This window comes from Ranitomeya variabilis, chromosome 2 (genome assembly GCF_051348905.1).
Source record: "Ranitomeya variabilis isolate aRanVar5 chromosome 2, aRanVar5.hap1, whole genome shotgun sequence".
NCBI lineage: Eukaryota > Metazoa > Chordata > Amphibia > Anura > Dendrobatidae > Ranitomeya > Ranitomeya variabilis.
In genome coordinates this window covers 467,603,915-467,617,585 of record NC_135233.1, presented here as the reverse complement: position 1 = coordinate 467,617,585, position 13,671 = coordinate 467,603,915, and the positions used below count along the sequence as shown (strand labels likewise).

The window sequence follows — 13,671 nt, the reverse complement described above, 5'->3', positions numbered from 1 at the left end:
CGAGTGAACGCAGTCAGCCAGCATAAATAGTGAATGCCGTGAACGCAGTCAGCCGGCATACATAGTGAATGCCGCCAGCACTTCTGTGTGCTTCCATCTTTGATTCAGAGCAGATGCAGACTGTATTTAGCATAGGGAGCAGTCCATATTGCACTCTGAGGTCTGATTCCACGCTCTCTTTCCCTACTACCCAGGGCACGCTGTCTTATTACCCTACTACCCAGGGCCAACTGTCTTACAGCCCTACTACCCAGGGCCCCTGTCTTATTACCCTACTACCCAGGGCCAACTGTCTTACAGCCCTACTACCCAGGGCCAGTTGTCTTACAGCCCTACTACCCAGAGAAAGCCCACCAATAGCCCTGCTACCCAGGGCCAGCTGTCTTATAGCCCTACTACCCAGGGCATGCTCTCTTATAGCCCTGCTACCCAGGGACATCCCGCTTATAGCCCTACTACCCAGGGCACGCTCTCTTATAGCCCTACTACCCAGGGACAGCTCTCTTATAGCCCTACTACCCAGAGCACGCTCTCTTATAGCCCTACTACCCATGGAAAGCCCGCTTATAGCCCTACTTCCCAGGGCACGCTCTCTTATAGCCCTACTACCCAGGGACAGCCCGCTTATAGCCCTGCTACCCAGGGCACGCTCTCTTATAGCCTTACTACCCAAGGACAGCCCTCTTATAACCCTACTACCCAGGGATAGCTCTCTTAGTCTTACTACCAAGGGCCCGCTGTATTGTAGCCCTACTACCCAAGGACAGCTTTCTTATAGCCATACTACCCAGAGCCATCTGTCTTATAGCCCTACTACCCAGGGCACACTCTCTTATAGCCCTGCTACCCAAGTACAGCTGTCTTATAGCCCTACTACCCAGGGACAGCTTTCTTATAGCCCTACTACCCAGGGGCAGCTCTTCTATAGCCCTAATACACAGGGACAGCTGTCTTATAGCCCTACTACCCAGGGACAGCTGTCTTATAGCCCTACTACCCAGGGGCAGCTTTCTTATAGCCCTACTACCCAGGGCCCGCTCTCTTATAGCCCTACTACCCAGGGACGGCTGTCTTATAGCCCTACTACTCAAGGACAGCTTTCTTATAGCCCTACTACCCAGGGGCAGCTCTCCTATAGCCCTACTACCCAGGGACAGCTCTCCTATAGCCCTACTACCCAGGGCCAGCTTTCTTATAGCCTACTACCCAGGGCCAGCTTTCTTATAGCCCTACTACCGAGGGCCAGCTGTCTTATAGCCCTACTACCCAGGGACAGCTCTTATATCCCTACTACCCAGGGCCAGCTGTCTTATAGCCCTACTGCCCAGGGCCCCCTCTCTTATAGCCCTACTACCCAGGGACAGCTGTCTTGTAGCCCTACTACCCAGGGCCAGCTGTCTTATAGCCCTACTACCCAGGGCCGGCTGTCTTATAGCCCTACTACCCAGGGCCGGCTGTCTTATAGCCCTACTACCCAGGGCCGGCTGTCTTATAGCCCTACTACCCAGGGCCGGCTGTCTTATAGCCCTACTACCCAGGGACAGCTGTCTTATAGCCCTACTACCCAGGGCCGGCTGTCTCTTATAGCCCTACTACCCAGGGCCCTCTCTCCTATAGCCCGTAGCCAGTCCTTGCTCGTACAGTGTTGCACAGACATCTACATGAGCTCCTTACAACTGCAAGCGGTCTTTTGAAGTCAACCATAATGCGGATGTTGCCTTTCGGTGAAAATAAGTTTGACACCCCTGCATACGGAATGAAAAAAAATCTTCTCTTTATTTTCTTTAGACTGTTTGTATAGGACTTATTCAAATTGTATCAAACAGCTGGAATAGTCTATGGTTATATTGAGGGTTGGTGCCAATCGATTCAGAGGTACCTGGTGTATCAGACATGTCAGTAGTCTGTGGCCACTGGGTGAGAACCTCTTCTTACCTGGCCACATCCCCGGCCGTGCTTTTGATTAGCCGACCTGGAGCAATCATCATTGCAGCTTGATGTATACGTGGTTAATCAAGAAAAGAGCTGCGGATGCCGGGTGGTAGAAGGCAATTCTCGGGGCTCCTGTGTAGTGGCCCTGCAGAGTTTTTAGATTTCATTATGAATCAAAGTAACAGAAATGTGATCAAAGCTTAAAAGAAAATACAATACAGTCAGTCTCATATTGTCCAAACACTCTTTGTTGCTACAAAAAAAAAAAAAAAAAACTATCATTTTTTTTTTTTTTGCTTGATATCTTAGGTGAGGTGTTTGATTACTTGGTTGCACATGGAAGAATGAAAGAGAAGGAGGCACGAGCTAAATTCCGGCAGGTAAGTTTAGATGATCTAACAATTGATTTTGTTTCATTAGCTAAAATTCAATATTTCTATATTACATTCATATGTTTTGTAAAGATCATAATTATTGTGTTAAATTGTTTGAATTGAATATTTGTTTAATTTGCTAATTTAAAAGGTGTTGTAAAAACATGGCTGCTTTCATTCAGTGACAGCGCCTCCCCTGACCATGGGTTATGACTGGTATTGCAACTCTGCTCCATTGAAGTGAACAGAGCTGAGGCTAAGTTGACAATACTATACACAACCCAGGGTTATAGATGGTGCAATTTCTGAAATAAGGCAGCCATGTTTTACTAATTTTGGACAACAACATCTGTGGTTTTAGGATGCCAAAAGAGACCGACCTTAGATTAAGAAATGTAACCGTAATTTATGCTTTCAGTTTGAATGTGCCACAGTCGAAATGAAGGACATACAGCATTTATGTTTTAATAAATGTAGTAGATGATGTATAGGTAGTCCTCTCTCATTAGTCAGTCCCTTTAATTCCTATAGTTATGCCGCAATAAAGTTATTTCTTAGGTCATCAATGTCATAGTCAATAACCCCTTCAAGGATATATATTATTAATTTATTTTATTTTTTTTTTACTCTCCAATATACATGTGCTTGGGTTGTGTCTGGTGTTGTGCTATTGTAGTGCAAGCCTGCTCATGTGTTGTCATTTTAGCCTTTGGTTCCAGGTCACGGCCTTTGTAATTAGGTATTAAAGCTTCAGAATTTGTATGGGTTATCTAGCTCAGGACAAAGCCAACATTTTATTTATTTCCTGTTTAAAGATAGTGTCACATTACAGTATTGTAAGAAGCAGAAAAACAAGAAATCCTTCACTAGTGTCATGGAGATGCCAAACTTTAGTGCAGCCTTGCTTTTTAGGCTATGTGCACACGTTCAGGAATTTTAGTGTTTTTTTTTTTTGTGGTTTTTCACTATAAAAACTCAATAAAACCGCGAAAAAAACCCGCATACATTAAGCATCCTATTATTAGAATGCATTCCACATTTTTTGTGCACTTGCTTTGCTGCGTTTTTTTCCTCGGCAGAATCGAATTCTGGAAAAATACGCAGCATGTTCATTCTTTGTGCGGAATCGCGGGGATTCCGCACACACAGGAATGCATTGGTCCGCTTACTTTAAGCATGTGGCTATGCCCACCATGCGGGAAGTAAGCGGATCATGTGCGGTTGGTACCCAGGGTGGAGGAGAGGAGACTCTCCTCCAGGCCCTGGGTACCATATAATTGTTCAAAAAAAGAAGTAAAATAAAAAATCACGATATACTCACCTTCCGGCGTCCCCCGCAGCTTTCCCGCTCCTCACGATGCTTCCATTCCCAGTGATGCTTTGCGAAAATTACCTGTGATGACGTAGGGGTCTCGCGAGACCGTACGTCATCTGAGATCATTACCACTAGGCATTACTGGGACCGGAGCATCGCGAGGAGCTGGAAGACTGCCGGGGACACCGGAAGGTGAGAATATCGTGATTTTTTTTTTTAATTATTTTTAACATTAGATCTTTTTACTGTTGATGCTGCATAGGCAGCATCAATATAAAAAGTTGGTCACACTTGTCAAACACTATGTTTGACAAGTGTGACCAACCTGTCAATCAGTTTTCCAAGCAATGCTACTGATCGCTTGGAAAACGCTAGCATTGTGCAAGCTAATTACACTTGCAAAACGCTAGTGTTTAGCTGGAAACCGCATGCCAATTCCGAATGCGTTATACCCGCGGCAGGAGTTGTGGAATTGCCACAGAAATTTCCACGGCAATTCTGCAACGTGTCCACTTACCCTTAATATGTTACTTATTTAGAATTAACACTATCAAAATATTCATAATGCACATATTGTATAACCAGGTTGGGAGCATAACCAATTAGAGTGCCTCCCTTCCTAATTTAGTAAGGAAAATAAAGGGGTTGAGTACTCCTATATACTATCAGAAACTTGTGAACCCACAGAAAATAAATGGAGTAGTCACAAACTACCAAAATAAGTTAAAACATATATATTTAAATGAATTAAAAATACCTAAGATACAAAATATTGTGGCCTAATAAGTAGGAATATGACAGTGGAAAAACATCATTATCCAGTATAAAACCTATGGAAAAATATAAAAAGGCAAGTGCCACGAGCCTATATGGATCATGTAATAAAATTAAATATTCTCCGAAACTCATAATTGCCTGAAAAAGGTTACGATTATATAGAAAGCAGAAAACAAGTGCCATAAACCTTTGGACCTCTTAGTGTATGCAGTGAATATTAATTGAGGACCCATATAATTTATATGTTCCATAGATAGATGCATAAATTACTATTATTAGGTCGGTTTACCAATAGTGTCAGAGGATAAGGGTGCTCTCCAGGCTGCCCCAACTTGCGTTTCACATAGCTGCTTTTTCAAGGCCAGGTGTCGTATCCATTGTCCAGCTCTGAATTGATATATAGAGGGGCCAAATGGTGCCAATTAGGCGGTGCATGCGTCACGGGTTTCATGCCTAGTAAAAGTACTTTCGTAATGGCCAGCATCGCTTGGCTCGCATGTCTGGTGCACCATGACCCATGATGTCAAAAACATGCTTGCGACGCTTTGTTGATGACCTGCGTGAAGCAGTATGGCATTGAATCACAGCAGGCACGCACACATCAGCAGCCATTTTAAAGGTGATCAAGGGTGCAACCATATTGGATAATATAGGCAGAAAAGGATAATAAATAGCAAAGGGGCTTAGTGGAGTGGATTAACGGCAATTGTAATGAAACAATCTGATGACGCATAGTAGGATGCCTGGGGCTGGATTTGGAAAGGAGAGGGGTGTTGTAATGGAGCAGTGCAAAGTGCACGAAAAAGGGGAAAACATTTATTTCATTGAATGAATCAAAAATAAGTGAAATAAAATAAATTCCAGAAGTGAATAGTGAAAGGCAAAAGTGAACGATGACAAAAACACAGATATGTGGTTAAAAAAAAAATAAAAAGGAGAATGGTGAGAGTAAAAAAAGTGTGTATGAAGATTGTATTACTTGGTCTTTGCCAATAAAAGTGGATAACATGTTATCGTTAGTGATGAACATGATGATTTATATAATGAGCAGCCAATAACGTCTGGTTCTTTTATTTATTTTATCTTTAGATTGTCTCTGCTGTTCAGTATTGTCATCAGAAATTCATAGTTCATAGGGACTTGAAGGTAAGAAGTGATTGGCGTCATGGTGTAGCTTGTTCACCACTCGCTTCATTCACACAACTTCAGGATTGGCTGGGAGATCAAGAGCTCGGACCCCCATTGAACATACATTTATCACCATCCAGCTAATTCCAAAGCAATTATTAGTGCAGAGCTGCCAAATGGATTCTATAAATCCAGTAAAAGATGTAAAAATTCTGAATAAAGTTGCACAAAGTTACTGGGAGAGTTTATTTACTTAAAGTTAATTAACAAGAGAATTGTAATATATAAGGGTATGTGCACACGCTGCGGATTCCATTGCGGAATTTTCCGCAGCGGATTTGAGTAAATCCGCAGTGCAAAAAGTACTGCGGATTTATCGCACTTTTTTTGTGTGGTTTCCACTGCGGTTTTAGACACCTGCGGTTTTTTAATATGGAGCAGGTGCCAAACCACTGCGGATCCGCACAAAGAATTGACATGCTGCGGAAAAGAAACCGCACCGTTTCCGCGCATTTTTTTCCACAGCATGTGCACAGCGGTCTTTGTTTTCCATAGGTTAACATTGTACTGTACACCGCATGGTAAACTGCTGCGGATCCGCAGCATCAAAAACGCTGCGGATCCGCAGCAAAAACCGCAACTTGTGCACGTAGCCTAAATCGTTAGTTATGTTTTTATGATATTTTCACATATGTTTAGAAACTCATTTGTTCCCTCTCTCACCTCTCCATTTTAGGCTGAAAACTTGCTGCTAGATTCTGATATGAATATAAAGATTGCTGATTTTGGCTTCAGCAATGAATTCACTTTTGGGAACAAGCTGGACACGTTTTGTGGTAGCCCACCCTATGCAGCCCCTGAACTCTTTCAGGGAAAGAAATACGATGGGCCTGAAGTGGATGTGTGGAGTCTCGGAGTTATTCTTTATACATTAGTCAGTGGTTCCTTGCCTTTTGACGGGCAGAACCTTAAGGTAAGCAATGCAAAGGAAACAGTACTCAATCTTTGTTGTCCTCTCACAACAGCTGCATGCAATAGTATCTTCCAACAATATACCTGGTATATATGATTACTATACTGTTTTTTGTTTTGTTTTGTTTTTTGCTTTTCAATCTGCACACGTTTGACAAGTGTTTTGAGTAGGTTTATATCAGGACTCAACTCCCAGCTATCTGTAGTGTTGTAGGCTCTGTCATGTATTTAAAAAAAAATGTTGGTACCCTTTAAACGTTAATATTATCAATGGCAGGAAGAGTTTGATATATTCATGATATGCGTGCTCACTATTGATGAGTGAATGTGCTCGGATAAGGTGTTATCTGAGCATGCTCGTGTGCTAACAAAGTGTGTTCGGCGTTCTCAAAAAAATATGTTCGAGTGCCCGCGGCTGCATGTCTCATGACTGTTTAACAGCCGCAACACATGCATGGATTGCCTGTTTGTTAGGTAATCCCTGCATGTTCAAAATGCAAAGCCTCCAATCACAAATCTATATTATCAGCAAGGAAGGACTGTAGTTAAATAATATAATAAAATAAAATATAACTTTTAATAAATATTACTAAAAAGAGTCGCTCGGACTCATATAAAACATGAATCACAACACTCAAATAGATGCTGGCAATTAACACTACTGAGCCCAACGTGATGCTCCAAAAAACCAGCACGGTGGAAATACCCCACCACCTTATTATACAAACAGACACTGTATAAGAGGCAATATCTGTCATAGAGCCCCTAACAAGTGTATATCATAGAGATACAAAAACAGGGATATTTTGATTGTTATATACGTTCAGAACAATCTCACCCAGAATGTAAATCGCTTCATAGAGACGCAGTGGTCCAAGAAATCCATATACATGAGGTGGCTCCTTAGGTGCCCTTTCCAGACCTCACTCGCATGAATTCAGCCACTTGCTACTTCTGTCCCTCATTCACATTTTCTCCCAACGCGTTTCCTTGTGGCAATGTCATCAGGGGAGAAGCCACTTTACAAAAAAATCATTAAGGTGTGTGTCGTCCACCCGACACAACACAGAGGGTCGGCTCGCCCGTGTGCAGCTCATACCTTTATGCCCAGCGCTATCATCGCTGCATGTGAGACGCATCAGGCGCTACATCCGGGTTCCGGTTTGTATGCGATCACATGATCCTGAATGAAAGGACCATGTACGCATGAAGCGCATAGTGACACGCAAGGGTCACTTCCGGTCACAGCTGTGAGGTGGAGACTCCACCCACCGGAGAGATGCTTAGCGTTGTGCACATGTACGGACACACGCTGTGTCCAAAAGTAGGTAGAAGAAAGATTTAACCCCTAAGGTACCCGTATCACAGGGATTATAAACCTTATCCTAACGGGGAAGAAAAATACTTTTATATAGCAGATATCGCAAGATATACAAATGTCCTACAACCTCCAAATCCCGGAAGGAGAACAAATGGGGCATTGGCAGTTCACAAAACTAGAGGGGAAACAAAAACTGATACCTATAGGCATGTGCAAAAAGCAGGGACCATAATACCGATATATCTATGTAATAGGGAGGCAAATAATGTCCTTATTTGGAATAAATCACTATTCCCGTCAAGTTATCAAAAAGAAAAATTAAAAAGAGAAATTAATTACCATTCAGGATAAGCTGTTTTTATCGGAACATCGGTAAAAACCATAAATACCATAAATAAAGACCTCTGGTGACCTGGTGGGGAAAGGGCCGCCTATTTACCCTAAAGAGGTCCTACAAAGCATTCCTGCCTGACCTGTGGAGGTTGGCACCCTAGACACGAGAGACGGCGCCCCCACTCCGCGGCGGCTGTCCCTCAAAAAACCCTAGATGTCCCTAGATTCAATAATAAGCTAATTAAGTGCCCGAATAAGGAACTACATGAAAAAGACAGAAAAGGTAAGAAAAGAATAGAGGGGTTATTGGTAAGGATTACAGGAGGATAACTGTCAATGTTCGTAAACAATGTACATTTATAAAAAACAGGCAAATGTTAGAATCTCATTTAGGCCCAGTGGTTGTTGTGTTTTGAGCCGAAAAATCCACCTTGTCTCACATTGCAGTATCCTCCTGTCCCAGTTACCCCCCCTTATTGGTGCCACTATTTTATCAATCCCCATAAACTTCAGGCCCGATGCATCCCCGTTGTGGGCAATGGTAATGTGCCTGGCCAGTGGTGTATCTCTTTTTAAGGCAATGTCCCTCAAATGTTCACCCACTCTTCTCCTAAATTCTCGAATGGTCTTTCCGACATATTCCATGCCACATATACAAGTTGCCTTGTACACTACCCCCTTAGACCGGCAGTTGATGAAATGACGAATCTTGTATTCTCGTTCGGTGACATTGCTTATAAAACTCGAACCTGTCTCCATCACCGGACAGCCCACACATCCACTACAACGGTAGCAACCTTTAGACCTATTGGTCAACCATATTTCAGTTTTCGGAGGGGAGAAGTGGCTGTGTACAATTCTGTCTCCTATCGATCTACCCTTCTGAAAGGTGATCAGGGGATGTGGCCCCACCAGGTCACCAATGTCATCGTCCATCCTCAATATCGACCAATGTCTATTCAGGATAGATCTCACTTGGTCTGCTCCTGAATTAAAAGTAGTAATAAACCGACTGATGGCAGATTCCCCTTCCCGTGGGGGTGGATTTAACAGGGCAGTTCTACTCAAATGCCTCGTTTCTCTATAGGCTTTTCGAAGGACCCCATCAGGGTAACCCCTATCTTGAAAACGCTGACGAAGGTCAGTTATCTGTTCTTGATAGTCAGACTCCGAAGAGCAGTTACGTCGAATCCTCATGTACTGCCCTTTAGGAATGCCCTTTTTCAGCGGGTGAGGGTGTTGACTCTCCCACCTCAAAAGAGCATTCGTAGAGGTGGGTTTACGATAGGTTTTGGTATTGACATGACCATTAGGGGTCTTTTGAATCAAAATGTCCAAAAAGGAAAGTTTTTCTCTGTGAAATTCAAAAGTGAATTTCAAACCCAAAGGGTTAACATTCAATTTGGTTACAAAACTCTCCAGCTCCGAGACCTCCCCATCGTAAACCCACCTCTACGAATGCTCTTTTGAGGTGGGAGAGTCAACACCCTCACCCGCTGAAAAAGGGCATTCCTAAAGGGCAGTACATGAGGATTCGACGTAACTGCTCTTCGGAGTCTGACTATCAAGAACAGATAACTGACCTTCGTCAGCGTTTTCAAGATAGGGGTTACCCTGATGGGGTCCTTCGAAAAGCCTATAGAGAAACGAGGCATTTGAGTAGAACTGCCCTGTTAAATCCACCCCCACGGGAAGGGGAATCTGCCATCAGTCGGTTTATTACTACTTTTAATTCAGGAGCAGACCAAGTGAGATCTATCCTGAATAGACATTGGTCGATATTGAGGATGGACGATGACATTGGTGACCTGGTGGGGCCACATCCCCTGATCACCTTTCAGAAGGGTAGATCGATAGGAGACAGAATTGTACACAGCCACTTCTCCCCTCCGAAAACTGAAATATGGTTGACCAATAGGTCTAAAGGTTGCTACCGTTGTAGTGGATGTGTGGGCTGTCCGGTGATGGAGACAGGTTCGAGTTTTATAAGCAATGTCACCGAACGAGAATACAAGATTCGTCATTTCATCAACTGCCGGTCTAAGGGGGTAGTGTACAAGGCAACTTGTATATGTGGCATGGAATATGTCGGAAAGACCATTCGAGAATTTAGGAGAAGAGTGGGTGAACATTTGAGGGACATTGCCTTAAAAAGAGATACACCACTGGCCAGGCACATTACCATTGCCCACAACGGGGATGCATCGGGCCTGAAGTTTATGGGGATTGATAAAATAGTGGCACCAATAAGGGGGGGTAACTGGGACAGGAGGATACTGCAATGTGAGACAAGGTGGATTTTTCGGCTCAAAACACAACAACCACTGGGCCTAAATGAGATTCTAACATTTGCCTGTTTTTTATAAATGTACATTGTTTACGAACATTGACAGTTATCCTCCTGTAATCCTTACCAATAACCCCTCTATTCTTTTCTTACCTTTTCTGTCTTTTTCATGTAGTTCCTTATTCGGGCACTTAATTAGCTTATTATTGAATCTAGGGACATCTAGGGTTTTTTGAGGGACAGCCGCCGCGGAGTGGGGGCGCCGTCTCTCGTGTCTAGGGTGCCAACCTCCACAGGTCAGGCAGGAATGCTTTGTAGGACCTCTTTAGGGTAAATAGGCGGCCCTTTCCCCACCAGGTCACCAGAGGTCTTTATTTATGGTATTTATGGTTTTTACCGATGTTCCGATAAAAACAGCTTATCCTGAATGGTAATTAATTTCTCTTTTTAATTTTTCTTTTTGATAACTTGACGGGAATAGTGATTTATTCCAAATAAGGACATTATTTGCCTCCCTATTACATAGATATATCGGTATTATGGTCCCTGCTTTTTGCACATGCCTATAGGTATCAGTTTTTGTTTCCCCTCTAGTTTTGTGAACTGCCAATGCCCCATTTGTTCTCCTTCCGGGATTTGGAGGTTGTAGGACATTTGTATATCTTGCGATATCTGCTATATAAAAGTATTTTTCTTCCCCGTTAGGATAAGGTTTATAATCCCTGTGATACGGGTACCTTAGGGGTTAAATCTTTCTTCTACCTACTTTTGGACACAGCGTGTGTCCGTACATGTGCACAACGCTAAGCATCTCTCCGGTGGGTGGAGTCTCCACCTCACAGCTGTGACCGGAAGTGACCCTTGCGTGTCACTATGCGCTTCATGCGTACATGGTCCTTTCATTCAGGATCATGTGATCGCATACAAACCGGAACCCGGATGTAGCGCCTGATGCGTCTCACATGCAGCGATGATAGCGCTGGGCATAAAGGTATGAGCTGCACACGGGCGAGCCGACCCTCTGTGTTGTGTCGGGTGGACGACACACACCTTAATGATTTTTTTGTAAAGTGGCTTCTCCCCTGATGACATTGCCACAAGGAAACGCGTTGGGAGAAAATGTGAATGAGGGACAGAAGTAGCAAGTGGCTGAATTCATGCGAGTGAGGTCTGGAAAGGGCACCTAAGGAGCCACCTCATGTATATGGATTTCTTGGACCACTGCGTCTCTATGAAGCGATTTACATTCTGGGTGAGATTGTTCTGAACGTATATAACAATCAAAATATCCCTGTTTTTGTATCTCTATGATATACACTTGTTAGGGGCTCTATGACAGATATTGCCTCTTATACAGTGTCTGTTTGTATAATAAGGTGGTGGGGTATTTCCACCGTGCTGGTTTTTTGGAGCATCACGTTGGGCTCAGTAGTGTTAATTGCCAGCATCTATTTGAGTGTTGTGATTCATGTTTTATATGAGTCCGAGCGACTCTTTTTAGTAATATTTATTAAAAGTTATATTTTATTTTATTATATTATTTAACTACAATCCCTGCATGTGTAGCGGCTGTCGAACAGTCACGGGGACTCAAACATATTTTTGGAGCATGCCAAAGTCACTTGGTTAGCTAGCACACGAGCATGCTCAGATAACACCTTATCCAAGCACGTTCACTTATCACTACTGCTCAACCTTCCTCCAGACACTGGTTGACAATTTTCTCCCTATACCAAAAACATGGAGAGCAGCCGCCAATCAGCAGCAGGAAGATGAGGGGAAGCCGACATATCATTCTTGTAGCCCCATTCTGAACTATTAGAATAACTGCAGAAAACCACATTCTTACAGCAATAAGGGTAAATCGTCATGGGACGAAAAAGCTGTAGATTTCCCCTGTGCTCTTGGCCAGGTGTCATCCGCAGGAGAATGCAGCAGCTTACATGTGTGTGACATTTTAATACCATTCATCCACATCTTGGACCACAGCGTGAAGTACAAAGTCTCCCAATTTCAACCCCTTTCATGGTAGCAGGGTGATATTCTACATGTCTCAGATACAGAGTTTGGGGCGGTAAAATGTTTCTCATGTGGACCCAGCCTAACAAAGTCCAGTCCTGGTAGCCGGACGTTCTTATCGTGAGGTTTGTAGAAGAAAGGACATGTATAAACCTCTCACTACAGTCTCCAATGTGTCTTTCAGGAATTACGGGAGCGTGTGCTAAGGGGCAAATATCGTATCCCTTTTTACATGTCTACAGACTGTGAAAATTTGCTAAAAAAATTCCTTATACTAAATCCAAGCAAGAGGGGCACACTGGAGGTGAGTACAGTCTATTATATGTTTTTCCATCAATACTTCCATTTAATATTTAAAGGTTTATTACAATCTTTACATTCAGATTAGGTGAGGTTATAAATTGCTGATCAATTTGGAGCCAATTACTTGGGACCCCATAGATTTCAAGAATGGGCTGTGTAGAGCCCTGTGTGAACGGAGAAATTACTGGGCATGTGCACCACCTCTCCATTCATTCTCTATGGGACTACCAGAAAATGATACTTGGCTATCTCCAGCAGTCTCATAGAGAATGAATGAAGTTGTGGCCACGTCAACACATTTGTGTAACAAGTCTGTGTGCTGTCTGTTTTTTTTTTTTCTCAGTCAGCACACAGACCCATAGAATTTTATTGATCCATACATGCATCAGTTTTAAAAACGGATCCATGTGTGTCATCCGTTTTTTGGGGGGGTCAGATTCAACCATTAAAGTCTATAAAATAGATGGAATAAGATGGATGAAACATCAAGGCTTTATTGAAAGTTTCCACAGGATAAAAGTTACATAATGTCATAGTATAAGGTCAGAATGATTCAGACATTTACCTTTATCCATTCAATACACTAACATGAACATAACAGCCCACTGTCAATAATAGTGAACAAATAAAGAAAAGCAAACAGATTGGAAGGCACTTCAAGATTTAATCTGTTTTTTACTGATCCATTGCTAGAAATCAGTGGATAAAATAGTTCAATTGACCTTTTTTTAGTGGGAAAAAAAACTGAGAAAAAATATGAATGTAACTAAAAAAAAAGTTGCAGAAACTAAATTACAAAATAAAAACTAATGAAAATTAAAATGCAAAATAATACAAATGCATCTAGAAAATTTGCAAAAAAACACCCAAGAAAAAATGTCTGTTTCTTTCAGATTTGTGAATGCAACTT

General features: G+C 42.7%; 1 protein-coding gene across 18 annotated transcripts in view; it reads left to right on the top strand.

Annotated features, from left to right (window-relative positions):
• MARK2 (microtubule affinity regulating kinase 2) overlaps nt 1-13,671 on the top strand; it is a 164,552-nt gene that overhangs the window by 110,231 nt on the left and 40,650 nt on the right. For all 18 annotated transcript variants that reach the window (XM_077287631.1, XM_077287625.1, XM_077287629.1 and 15 more), the window contains 4 exons: nt 2,242-2,312; nt 5,488-5,544; nt 6,263-6,499; nt 12,643-12,762. In XM_077287631.1, coding sequence (XP_077143746.1) covers nt 2,242-2,312; nt 5,488-5,544; nt 6,263-6,499; nt 12,643-12,762 — 485 coding nt within the window. The remainder of the gene's footprint in view (nt 1-2,241; nt 2,313-5,487; nt 5,545-6,262; nt 6,500-12,642; nt 12,763-13,671) is intronic.